This window comes from Pangasianodon hypophthalmus, chromosome 8, assembly GCF_027358585.1.
Source record: "Pangasianodon hypophthalmus isolate fPanHyp1 chromosome 8, fPanHyp1.pri, whole genome shotgun sequence".
In the NCBI taxonomy this organism is placed as follows: Eukaryota; Metazoa; Chordata; class Actinopteri; order Siluriformes; family Pangasiidae; genus Pangasianodon; species Pangasianodon hypophthalmus.
Genome location: NC_069717.1, coordinates 23,303,173 through 23,315,813, shown reverse-complemented (window position 1 = coordinate 23,315,813; position 12,641 = coordinate 23,303,173). Strand labels below are relative to the sequence as shown.

At 35.6% G+C, this 12,641-nt stretch overlaps 1 protein-coding gene across 1 annotated transcript; it reads right to left on the bottom strand.

Annotated features, from left to right (window-relative positions):
- Positions 1-999: 999 nt before the first annotated feature.
- Positions 1,000-5,169, bottom strand: LOC113533317 (rhamnose-binding lectin-like). The gene is made up of 12 exons (XM_026925374.3): positions 5,086-5,169; positions 4,912-4,947; positions 4,744-4,788; positions 4,324-4,453; positions 3,706-3,815; positions 3,259-3,303; positions 3,026-3,161; positions 2,824-2,936; positions 2,392-2,436; positions 2,014-2,149; positions 1,784-1,891; positions 1,000-1,226 (listed from the first exon to the last, which is right to left on the bottom strand). The coding sequence occupies exons 1-11, from the start codon at positions 5,117-5,119 to the stop codon at positions 1,786-1,788; spliced, it is 936 nt and encodes a 311-aa protein (XP_026781175.3). The 5' UTR covers positions 5,120-5,169; the 3' UTR covers positions 1,000-1,226; positions 1,784-1,785.
- Between the last annotated feature and the right edge of the window lie 7,472 nt (positions 5,170-12,641).

The following is a 12,641-nucleotide window of genomic DNA, read 5'->3' as shown; positions in this document are numbered from 1 at the left end:
CATCGGAATGGGGAAAAATGTGATCACTGTGACTTTAACTGTGGCATGGTTGGGCTGGTTTGAGTATTTCAGAGACTGCTGATCTCCTGGGATTTTCACACGTAACAGTCTCAATAAAATAAATAAAATAAAAAATATCCTGCAAGTGGAGGGTCCCCACACAATTACACCACCTCCACCAGCCCGGACTGTTGACACAAGCAGGTTGGGACCATGGATTCATGCTGTTGGTGCTAAATTCTGACCCTACCATCTGTGTGCCTCAGCAGAAATTCAGATTCATCAGACCAGGCTATGGTTTTCCAGTCTCCATCTGTCCAGTTTTGGTAAGTCTGTGCCCACTTCAACCTCAGCTTTCTGTTCTTGGCTGACAGAAGTGGAACCTGACATAGTTTTCTGCTGTTGTAGCCCATCCGCCTCAAGGTTCAACATGTTGTGTGTTCTGAGATGCTTTTCTGATCACCAAAATTGTACAGAGCGGTTATCTGTGTTACTGTGGCCTTTCTGTCAGCTTGAATGAGTCTGGCCATTCTCCATGGATCTTTCTCATCAACAAGGCATTCGCCTCTACAGAACTAATACTCACTGGGTGTTTTTTCTTTATTCTGAGTAAACTCTAGAGACAGTTGTGCATGAAAATCACAGGAGATCAGCAGTTATAGAAATACTCAAACCAGCCCATCTGACACCAACAATCATGCCACGGTCAAAATCAAATTCTCTTTATTTTTTTTTTATAATATATTTTTAATGAGTCCTTGACATGTATTGCCTTTGCACAAATCCCCACAATAACCTAATGTGTGTAATTTGCTGATCTCTTAACTGTGGCTGCTTGTATGGCAACCTTGGACTGTTTACCTGTATTCTGCCTTTAGATTACATTTTGCACCTGTCTGCTTGAGCACTGTGTTTATTGGACTTTGTTTATTGGATCACAGATTGGACAATAAAATCCGCTCATGAATTCACACAACTCTCATCTCTGTTATGCTTGCATTTAGAGGAAACTTTATTGCGCAATCATTAATAAATTGCAGAGTAAGTAAGCTTCAGAAACAAAATCATTACAGCAGTTGATTATATAACATGGAAATATTAAGTACACCACCACCAAAACTCCTGCACTGTATCATCTGCATGGTTGCAAATTTAAAATCTGATCTCTGTCCTCTTCAGACTGAAGAGAGGCCACTGAGGAGAAAGCTGGTTTCCCTTGAGTTATTCTGTCAATAGCAGTAAAAACAACAGGGAAAAGAGAATAGTTTTAGTTCTGCACATAAAATACCTTTCATACCATATGTACTGTAGTTGACATGAAATAATTCAGATTAAATTAAAAAAATCTATTCAATAAAGAATAACTGAATGTTTTATATATTGTATAGTTTGGGATTGAGGTATATTTTGTGTTAAATTATTTTTTATATGTTTATTAAGAAAACTAAGACTATGTTGTTAGTATGTTAGTATGTTAGGGATGTTAGTATTTAGTCACTTTTTAAATATCTGTCCCTCTTTTTTTGTATCTGTCCCTCTTCACATCTTAATTTACTTAACTACTGTGGCCTTTAAATTATTGTTTGTGACTTTGACTGGCAATTTTTTTACCTTAAAAAAAATAAACAAATAAATAAATATAAATATATATATATATATATATATATATATATATATATATATATATATATATATATAGTATAATATAGGTGATATACAAGTGTATGTGGAGCTCAATTTTAGCTGATCTCATTCATTAGACATATGAGAGAGAGAAACTCACAGTTAGACACAGGCGTACACAATTCTCAGGTACTTAAAAGTGCCATAGCAGGGGTCAGAGAAGAATTCATTTGTAGCAGGCACGTTACAGCTGCTCTGTCCTTCACATCTGAAAAACAACAGGTTTTCATTTAAATTGTATTAAATTAAATGCATTTAAAAGTATTTTAATGATAACAGTCATGTATAGTAATAATAAAAAGATCACACTTCAGTTAATGCTCCCATTACCTAGCTGCAACTTTATTTAGTGCACCGGGAGTGTAGCAATTTGTGTTGCTGACTTGACTGGCAGGTCGTCCTGAAGAACATATGGTGGAATTGGTTCGGCCGTAGTTAGCACTGATGATCTTTATACGGCGAGCACCTAAAATTAAAAGAATTTAGCGCAAGGGAAAAATAGGCTATAAAACAGCTGAAAAGCAGTGGAAAAAGACCAGAGTTATATGGTCTTGTTATAACATTCATCACTACTCAGCTTTCCTAGAACTTGCATTTATAGTTGGTTCTAATTGTCTTAAAATCTTAGTGTATAATTTAATCTTTAATGCAATATGTATATAATGTAAAAGGTAGATTAGAAATAATATAAAAAATAATAACACAAACCACATAACAGCACAGCAGTGTTAAGTTCACAGGTCACAATTTCCCCTGTAGGAAACAGATTCATTGATTGATTCTTTGGCTTGGACCGTTATTTTTATATGGACTGTGTGATGAAAGTTCTAAAAATATTGTCAACATCATTTTCCAGTAATTTCTTTAACACTATTTCAATTCCAATATAAAAAGAAATATTTTTAAAGTAAAGTCATGCTATGAATTTTCTTTGCCATAGTAAACACATGGCTACACATGAATCATCCCTTAGTGGGAATCTAGGCTAGGTTCAATGTTTTTTCAAATTATTCTCTCTAGGCTCTAGCCTACTTTTAGTCATAGTTCAGATGTTTAAAAGTGCTTTAATTCATTCCTGTTTATACAAGATCACTAAAAAGAAGTGAAAAAGAGATCTATATGGGAGAGCAGATTACTCACTAGGAGTTGGAATGCACTTGTAGGACACAGTGAGGTATTTACTAGTCCCAACACAAGGATCTCTAAAGATGGTGAATGAAGCTTCTACAGTGCATCTCTTCCGTCCATTACACCTTCAAATGAAAGTAAAATGTTAACAAGTAAAAGTAAAAATGCATCTACTACGTAAACATTTATTAGAACAAATGAACAAAAAAGTTACAGTGCGGCCACAGTTGAGCGTGTGTTTGGAGCGTAACAGTTGGTGTTCTGGATCAAACCATTGGGGAGTCCATTTACACAGGTTACTGAATTAGCGCGCCCGTAGTTCGCATTTATGATCTCAATAGAACCGTCTCCTGCAAAGAGACACAGGTAAAACTGCTGTAGCTCAAGGGGAACATGCAAAGTAGTAAACCACTCAACAGCCCAACCATAAGGAAGTAGAGCTCTTACCACAGTCCAGTGTGCTGTAGCCTTGCTCACAGATCACAGTGTCCTCTAGAGGAATGAGACAAAAAAAAATGCATGCAATGTGGTGATAAACTAGTATAGCAATAAACCACAGGAAATGGTTCTGAAATTGTTATGTGGATACAAAAATATTTTTGCCTGGTATATTTGTTTCTTTAAATCTCAGATGACCTTGTTAAATACTAGTGTTTTGAACAAGGTCATCTGTGATTTAAATAAACAAACATACCAGCAAAAGTAATAGAAAATGTAACTATATTCATAAACTACTACGGCACAACTACTGTACCAATTTAAATATTCTGCGAGGATGTCAGTATTAGATAGTTTCATTGTGTTAATAGTGAACATCCTTGTTCAGCACTTTGAAGCCAATTCCATAAGTGTCTTCACAAATTCCAACACACCCCCACTCTATGCACTACTTACCGGCACTGATGCAGTCGTAAGTGGTGTTGTAGTACTTGTAAGTTCCAAAACATGGGTCAGGATTGCCAAGTAAATCTGTCTTTAACTCACACTCTCTTAGTCCATTACATCTGTTTAGGGAAAACAGAACAAATGCTCTCACCAGGGTTATGGTGTTGTGTCTTCAGAACGTGGAATAAATAACAGACTGCAATATTATATAATCTATAGATATATAATCTATATCTAATATAAAAGATCTGAAATATTCTAAGACTAATAGTAAATGAATTATTCAACAAATAAAAATATATAATTGTGGATATGGTAAAGTTTTGTGTAAGGAGACATTTTATTTAACATTTATGGAATCAGTATCCTGTGTCAGCCAGTAAATTTTCTGTCTTATTAACTTCAAGAGAAAGAAAAAAGGGAGGCTGGTGAGGAAACAACATTTTATAGCTTCTGTGATGTAAGTGATAACTTGTGTCACGGACATTCTACAACACATGTGTACTATGAGTCGTTTCACTATTATTTTTTCAAAGTTCACGTGGGCCAAATGAAACAAGACTGCAGGCTAGATTTTTCCCACAGGCCTTGTGTTTAATGTGTATTATAACCCAAGAAACACTGGACCTTTCAGCAATAGTGGAAATCCTTGAGGCACAGTTGGTATTAGCAACCTCAGAAGGGGGCCGAGCAGTAATACAGGTGCTGCGGTCCGTACGTCCATATATAGTAGATGTCACCATTATCAGTCCAGTGTCTGAAAAAACAAAAAAAAAAGCAAACACAAAAAGCATGGTTGTAAAGAGTGATTATTTGAGTTAATTTAGCCTTCCTGCCAGATCAAACCAGTCTGGCCATTTGTTGTGATGCTCTCTGGATGTCTCTTGTTTTTTGCTGCACCACACAGGAGCCTACTTCTTTTCATAGAACTTTAAAATTTTCACAGTATTGGAATCTCGAGTTTCCTGTAGTAATAATAAAATGTTTTCATATAGCTATCATAGGCTTATTATATGCTGTCGGAAAATGTGGGACATTTAAACTTACCACAAGTGAGGCGCTGGATATTACCGTAGCAGGTAATCATATTCTCTGAAAGAATAAATTATTCACACAGAAATTTGAGCAAGTAAACCTGGAGTATTTGCTTAGGCTCTCTTAGATACCATTATTATGTTAAGCTATTTAAAATGTTTGACTGCATTCAGTTATTACCTCCAGAGACAAGAAGGCCAGGGGCTGCAAGAAGCACTGTAAAGCAAAACACAGACAGATTATTAAAAGACATAAATTCCACTAATTGTTTACTATTTTTCCTGTTAAGATACAGGTATGATTTAGCTGAACCCTGCTGTGGATTTCATATGGAAAAGCAGAGAAGAAACTTACAGGTAAGCAGCGTGTGCCTCAGTAAGAGCATCATGATGCTGTATGCGTCAAAGTTGGAGCTGAAAAATCAAGTGCTGCACCACTGGAACAGATCAATTTATACTGAGTTCCAGGAAATAAATCTTAATAAAATCCAATATACTTCCTCATACAAAAACCACATACCAACACTTTAGGCTTCTCCCTGACATAACAGGTCAGAATCAGGAAGTAAAACAGTATACACACACCCACCTTTAATAGGATCACCTGTACACCTGCTCATTTATACAGTTATCCAATCAGCCAATAATGTGGCAGCAGTACAATGCACAAATCATGCAGATACAGGTCAAGAGCTTCACACAGAATGGTTTGAAAAACAAAAACATCTGCCTCATGGTTTGGCATGTTGTGCATGCTCAGATGCTTTTCTGCTCACTATGGTTATGTGAGTTACTATAGACTTCCTGTCAGTTCGAGTCTAGCCATTCTCCAAGGCATTTCCATCTGCAGACCCTCCGCACAAAGGATGTTTTTGTTTTTCGCATTCTATGTAAACTCAAGAGACTGTTGTGTGCGAAAATCCCAGGAGATCAGCAGTTTCTGAAATACTCAAACAAGCCTATCTGGAACCAACAACCATGCCACAGTTAAAGTTACAGGGATCACATTTTTCCCCATTCTAATGTTTGATGTGAATATTACCTGAAGTTCTTGACCTTCATCTGCATGATTTTATGCTGCTGCCACATGATTGGCTAATTGGATAACTGCAAAAATGAGCAAGTGTACAGGTGTTCCTATTAAAGTGGATATTCCTGCAGCTTCTTTAATGTTGCCTTAGGCCTCTTGGCAGCCTCCCTGATAAGTTTTCAGCTTGTCCTTTTGTCAATTTTGGAGGGACATCCTATTGCTGGTCATTGTGGTGCTCCGTTTTCTCCACTTGTTAGTGCAGAAAACATAATAGGAGGTAGAAGGAGGTAACTTATGGCCCCCAAAGTTTCAGAAACAGCCCTGTTTGACTGGCATAAAATCACAGATTGAATGATATAATTGGTTGAATTCCCAAAACAGAAAGTTTTGATAAATTTTCCATAGCAGCATGGATATGAATATTTATGACTATAACACAAATAATAAGTTTATATTAATACACTCATTCACTCATTCAGAATAAGCTTATTCACAGGGACACAGGGACTTGTATTGTGGACTCACAAATAATCTGAGCCTAATATAAACAGATTAAAAGGCATGTTATATAACAAAGTTTGTAATCATTTATATGGTGAAGTTTTCTGTAAGGAGACATTTATAGCATTTATGGAAGGAGTGTCAGGGCTTTGTAACAGTAAGTAAGTAACAGTAAGTAAGTTTATGCGATACATATAGCCATTCCGTCACCAGCCTCATCTTTCTCTCTCTTGAAGTTTATGAGACAAAAAATGCTGCTTGCCCTTTTACAGAGAAACAGGAAGGTGCAAAATCTTCTGTCCTAAAATCTTAAATATCATGGATTTTCTATAAATCAATGTCTAGATATTTATTTACATATGAGCAAGACAGAGGTTACAGTGGCAAGGAAAAAGGCCCTGAGACTACATGAGAAAGAAACCTTGAGAGTACTTCTTATATGATTTTTCTTGAAAGACTCTTGTTTAATCCTAATAACCAAAGTACTTCATTGTACAAAAGCCAGCTAAATGACCCTGCTGAGCCTGTTTGCAAGTGTGTACTGAAATTCTGATCAGTTTCAGCTTTGGCTATGCCTTATTAACGGAAAGAAATTCACCAAGGGAAGGACGAAGGCGATTTCCGATTTGGGGGTTAAGGAATTTTAAGCAGCATAAACATGGCCTGAGGTATGACATCACACCCAAATGATTTTACGTTTAACAGAGACTGTAAACCTGAGTAAGCTCAATTCACTCAAAATTTTTGTGGAAACTAATTACCTCAGAAGCTTTAAGAGGATGAACAACCTGTTCCAGAATGCAGTGCATAAACGTGTGGTATCATTAAAGGTTCAAATACACTTGGCAATACATCACACAAGTATCTGAGGAGGCATCACACATCCTGCATTTCCACTCCGTTAACCAATAAGCATGATTAGGTGTAAAATGAGTAGGCTGTGAAAGGTACACATATGCAGGTAGCTATAGAGTAGTCATAAAATGAGTAGACTGTGAAAACCATCTGATGACATGATTTGAGAGATTTGTTTACACAACTGAAAAAACAATAACTTCCTTAAATTCTTCTTATTAAAAAGCCACACAAAAACACTTTTCAAAGTAAATTCTGTTTTTATGTAAATTTTGTTTTTATGTCACTGGACAGTCGTAAAAAGCATTTCAGTGCACATCATACTATGTATAGTTGTGTGTGTGACCAATAACATTTGAATTTGAATTTTTAGAAGCTCTGGATCAAAAAAATTATCTGTCATGACTGTACTGAACTTCAGTCACATCAAGGTATTCTCTCTTATAGCTAAAAACTTCAACCTGCAAAGCAGTAAATAAAAAACAAAGCAATAGCTGAGACAAATACATCAAATTTCAAAATAGCATTGTTAATTCTATTGACCTTGTCATCATGAATATGTTTGTATTTAAAAAGGCACAAACTGTCTTCAGTTTGACCTTCTGGCCACATTAAAACTTTGCCTTCAACATTCTCCCTGTCCTCCCAAGAGCTGTGAAGATATGAACACATTGTTTGGGTGATATGAATACGGTAGCATTTTGAGTGGCCAATGAATGGCAAGGCTATCACTCATTAGGTTTGTGACAGTTTGGTAAGTCTATTTGTGCCTAATTCGCCTCAGTTCACAACACATAGTACGGTCATCACAAATGCCAGTCATTTACTGTAGCATACTGGTTGAAAAAATTCCACTGAAGAAGAGCAGAGAGGAATATGCTGAGCCCAAAAGCTCAATCAAAAAAAAAAAAAAAAAAAAAGAAAAAAGGTGTTTATTATGCCATAGAACAGAGAGGGAGAGAGTATACTCTCAGGTAATACAAGAACAATACAAGAGCAATTCAAGTAACACTAACTTAAAATCAGAGATACATCACTTCTTATGTAGGTAGGTATAGAGTAGGTACACATATGTAGGTAGCTATAGAGTAGTTATAAAATGAGCAGGCTGTGAAAACCATGTAATGACGTGATTTGAGAGGTATGTTTAAACAGATGGAAAAACAATAACATCCTTAACTTCTTCTTAAACTAAGCCACATGAAAACACTTTTCACAGTAAATTCTGTTTTTATGTCAATGGACAGTCATAAAAAACACTTCAGTGCATGTCATACTGTGTATGGTTGTGTGTGTGACCAATGAAATTTGAATTTGAATTGTATTTGAATTTTAATTTTTTAGAAGCTTTGTATTAAAAAATATCTTTAATTACCATACTGAACTTCAATCACATCAAGGTATTCTCTCTTATAGCTAAAAACCTCAACCTGCAAAGCAATAATTAAAAACCAAATTAATAGCTGAGGCAAATACATCAAATATCAAAATAGCATTGTTAATTTCAATGTATTGTGACAAATAGCTCTGACCTTGTAATCATGAATATGTTTACATTTAAAAATGAACAAACTGTCTTCAGTTTGACCTTCTGGCCACATTAAAACTTTGTTTTCAACATTCTCCCTGTCCTCCCAAGAGCTGTGAAGATATGAACACATTGTTTTGGTGATATGAATACGGTAGCATTTTGAGTGGCCAATGAGTTGCAAGGCTATCACTCAGTAGACTTGTGACAGTTGGTAAGTCTATTTGTGCCCAATTGACTTCAGTTCACAACACATAGTACGGTCATCACAAATGCTAGTCATTTACTGCAGCATACTGATGGTGAAAATTCCACTGAAGAAAAGCAGAGAGGAATATGCTGAGTCCAAAAGCTCAGTCAAAAAAAGCTGTTTATTATGCCATAGAACAGAGAGGGAGAGATTATACTCTCAGTCAATACAAGAGGAATTCAAGTAACACACTAACTTAAAATCAGAGACACATCACTTCTTATACTGCAATAATTCTAATACATGATTGGTTATGGAGAAACTGGATCCAGGTGCAACGTAAAACCTTGAGAGTACTTCTTATATGATTTTTCTTAAAAGACTTTTGTTTCATCTTAATAGTCAAAGTACTTCATTGTACAAAAGCCAGCTAAATGACCCTGCTGAGCCTGTTTGCAAGTGTTTACTGAAAATCTGATCAGTTTCAGCTTTGGCTATGCCTCACTGGTGAAAAGAAATTCACCAAGGAGAGGGAGAGAGTATACTCTCAGGTAATACAAGAACAATACAAGAGCAATTCAAGTAACACTAACTTAAAATCAGAGATACATCACTTCTTATGTAGGTAGGTATAGAGTAGGTACACATATGTAGGTAGCTATAGAGTAGTTATAAAATGAGCAGGCTGTGAAAACCATGTGATGACGTGATTTGAGAGGTATGTTTAAACAGATGGAAAAACAATAACATCCTTAACTTCTTCTTAAACTAAGCCACATGAAAACACTTTTCACAGTAAATTCTGTTTTTATGTCAATGGACAGTCATAAAAAACACTTCAGTGCATGTCATACTGTGTATGGTTGTGTGTGTGACCAATGAAATTTGAATTTGAATTGTATTTGAATTTTAATTTTTTAGAAGCTTTGTATTAAAAAATATCTTTAATTACCATACTGAACTTCAATCACATCAAGGTATTCTCTCTTATAGCTAAAAACCTCAACCTGCAAAGCAATAATTAAAAACCAAACTAATAGCTGAGGCAAATACATCAAATATCAAAATAGCATTGTTAATTTCAATGTATTGTGACAAATAGCTCTGACCTTGTCATCATGAATATGTTTACATTTAAAAATGAACAAACTGTCTTCAGTTTGACCTTCTGGCCACATTAAAACTTTGTTTTCAACATTCTCCCTGTCCTCCCAAGAGCTGTGAAGATATGAACACATTGTTTTGGTGATATGAATACGGTAGCATTTTGAGTGGCCAATGAGTTGCAAGGCTATCACTCAGTAGACTTGTGACAGATGGTAAGTCTATTTGTGCCCAATTGACTTCAGTTCACAACACATAGTACGGTCATCACAAATGCTAGTCATTTACTGTAGCATACTGATGGTGAAAATTCCACTGAAGAAGAGCAGAGAGGAATATGCTGAGTCCAAAAGCTCAGTCAAAAAAAGCTGTTTATTATGCCATAGAACAGAGAGGGAGAGATTATACTCTCAGTCAATACAAGAGGAATTCAAGTAACACACTAACATAAAATCAGAGACACATCACTTCTTATACTGCAATAATTCTAATACATGATTGGTTATGGAGAAACTGGATCCAGGTGCAACGTAAAACCTTGAGAGTACTTCTTATATGATTTTTCTTAAAAGACTTTTGTTTCATCTTAATAGTCAAAGTACTTCATTGTACAAAAGCCAGCTAAATGACCCTGCTGAGCCTGTTTGCAAGTGTTTACTGAAAATCTGATCAGTTTCAGCTTTGGCTATGCCTCACTGGTGAAAAGAAATTCACCAAGGGAAGGAAGAAGGCGATGTACATTGGGGGTTCAGGAATTTTAAGCAGCATAAACATGGCCTGAGCTATGACATCACACCCAAATGATTTTACATTTAACAGAGATTGTAAACTCAAATAAGTTCAATTAACTCAAAATTTTGTGGAAACTAATTACCTCAAAACCTTTAAAGGGATGAACTCAATTTTTTAAGTAAGATAAACCTCAATCTTCTAAAAGTAACTCAATAGCACTTAATAGTTTTGTGTTTTCAAACTATATTAAAACCTGAATTATTATTAACTCAGACATTTTCACAAGATGGGACTCAAATATTCCTAGTAGCTTACCCAAAACATTTTAGGTAAATAATTATTTCAATATTATTGGGTAAAAAGATACTTTCTACCTGAATGCCTATTTCAAATAGTCATAATGAGTGTTTGAAATAATGAATGAATGTGTGGCTCTGAAAAATATTAAACTGCATTAAGTAGTCATGTAGTAGTAATTACTGGGTCCTTAATATTATTAACTGTGTTTGCTACAGCAGGACTTTTGATGTCCCTTTCAGGAAATGCTCTTGAGAAAATGTCATGTTTATTGTCCTCGCTAAACCGAAATGAGATTTTCATCCTTGCACCAGGGCATCTGGCGTACAGGAAGTCCACTGTTCAAGACTCATTGAATATTCAATGAATATAATGCTGCACCATGCTGCACCATGCTGCACCATCAGGTGTTTACAAAATCTAATGATTCAAACAGCAACTAGTTTGATCCACATTTGTTTGATCACACATCCTGCATTTCCACTCCGTTACCCAATAAGCATGATTAGGTGAAAAATGAGTAGGCTGTGAAAGGTACACATATGTAGGTAGGTATGTAGTAGTTATAAAATGAGTAGACTGTGAAAACCACGTGATGACGTGATTTGAGAGATATGTTTACACAGCTGGAAAAACAATAACTTCTTCTTAAACCAAGCCACATGAAAACACTTTTCACAGTAAATTCTGTCTTTATGTAGATTTTGTTTTTTACCAGACAGTCGTAAAAAGCATTTCAGTGTACATCATATTGTGTATGGTTGTGTGTGTGACCAATAACATTTGAATTTGAACTGAATTTGAATTTTATAAGCTCTGTATTAAAAAATATCTTTAATAACTGTACTGAACTTCAATCACATCAAGGTATTCTCTCTTATACCTAAAAACCTAACCTGCAAAGCAATAAATAAAAAAACAAAAAAAATAGCTGAGGCAAATACATCAAATATCAAATTAATTAATTTCAATGTATTGTGACAAATACCTTTGACCTTGTCATCATGAATATGTTTGTATTTAAAAAGGCACAAACTGTCTTCATTTTGACCTTCTGGCCACATTAAAATTTTGCTTTCACCATTCTTCCTGTCCTCCCAAAAGCTGTGAACACAGTGTCCTCCCAAAAGCTGTGAACACAGTTTTGGTGATATGAATACGGTAGCATTTTGAGTGGCCAATGAGTTGCAAGGCTATCACTCAGTAGACTTGTGACAGTTGGTAAGTCTATTTGTGCCCACACATAGTATGGTCATCACAAATGCCAGTCATTTACTGTAGCATACTGGTGTTTACGGAGAAACTGGATTGCAGGTGCAACATAAAACCTCGAGAATACTTCATATATGATTTTTCTTAAAAGACTCTTGCTTCATTTTAATAGCCAAAGTACAAAAGTCAGCTACATGACGCTGCTGAGCCGTTTTGCAAGTTTTTACTGAAAATCTGATCAGTTTCAGCTTTGGCTATGTCTTATTGATGAAAAGAAATTCACCAAGGGAAGGGAGAAGGCGATTTACATCGGGGGTGCGATTTTAAGTAGCATATCCATATAGAACAGGAGATTCACAGCATGAAAGTGCACCTGAAAAATCTGCAGGAATTGCTTGATGAAATCATGTCAATATGGACCAGAATCTCAAAGGAAAGTTTCCAACATCTTGTGGAATACAT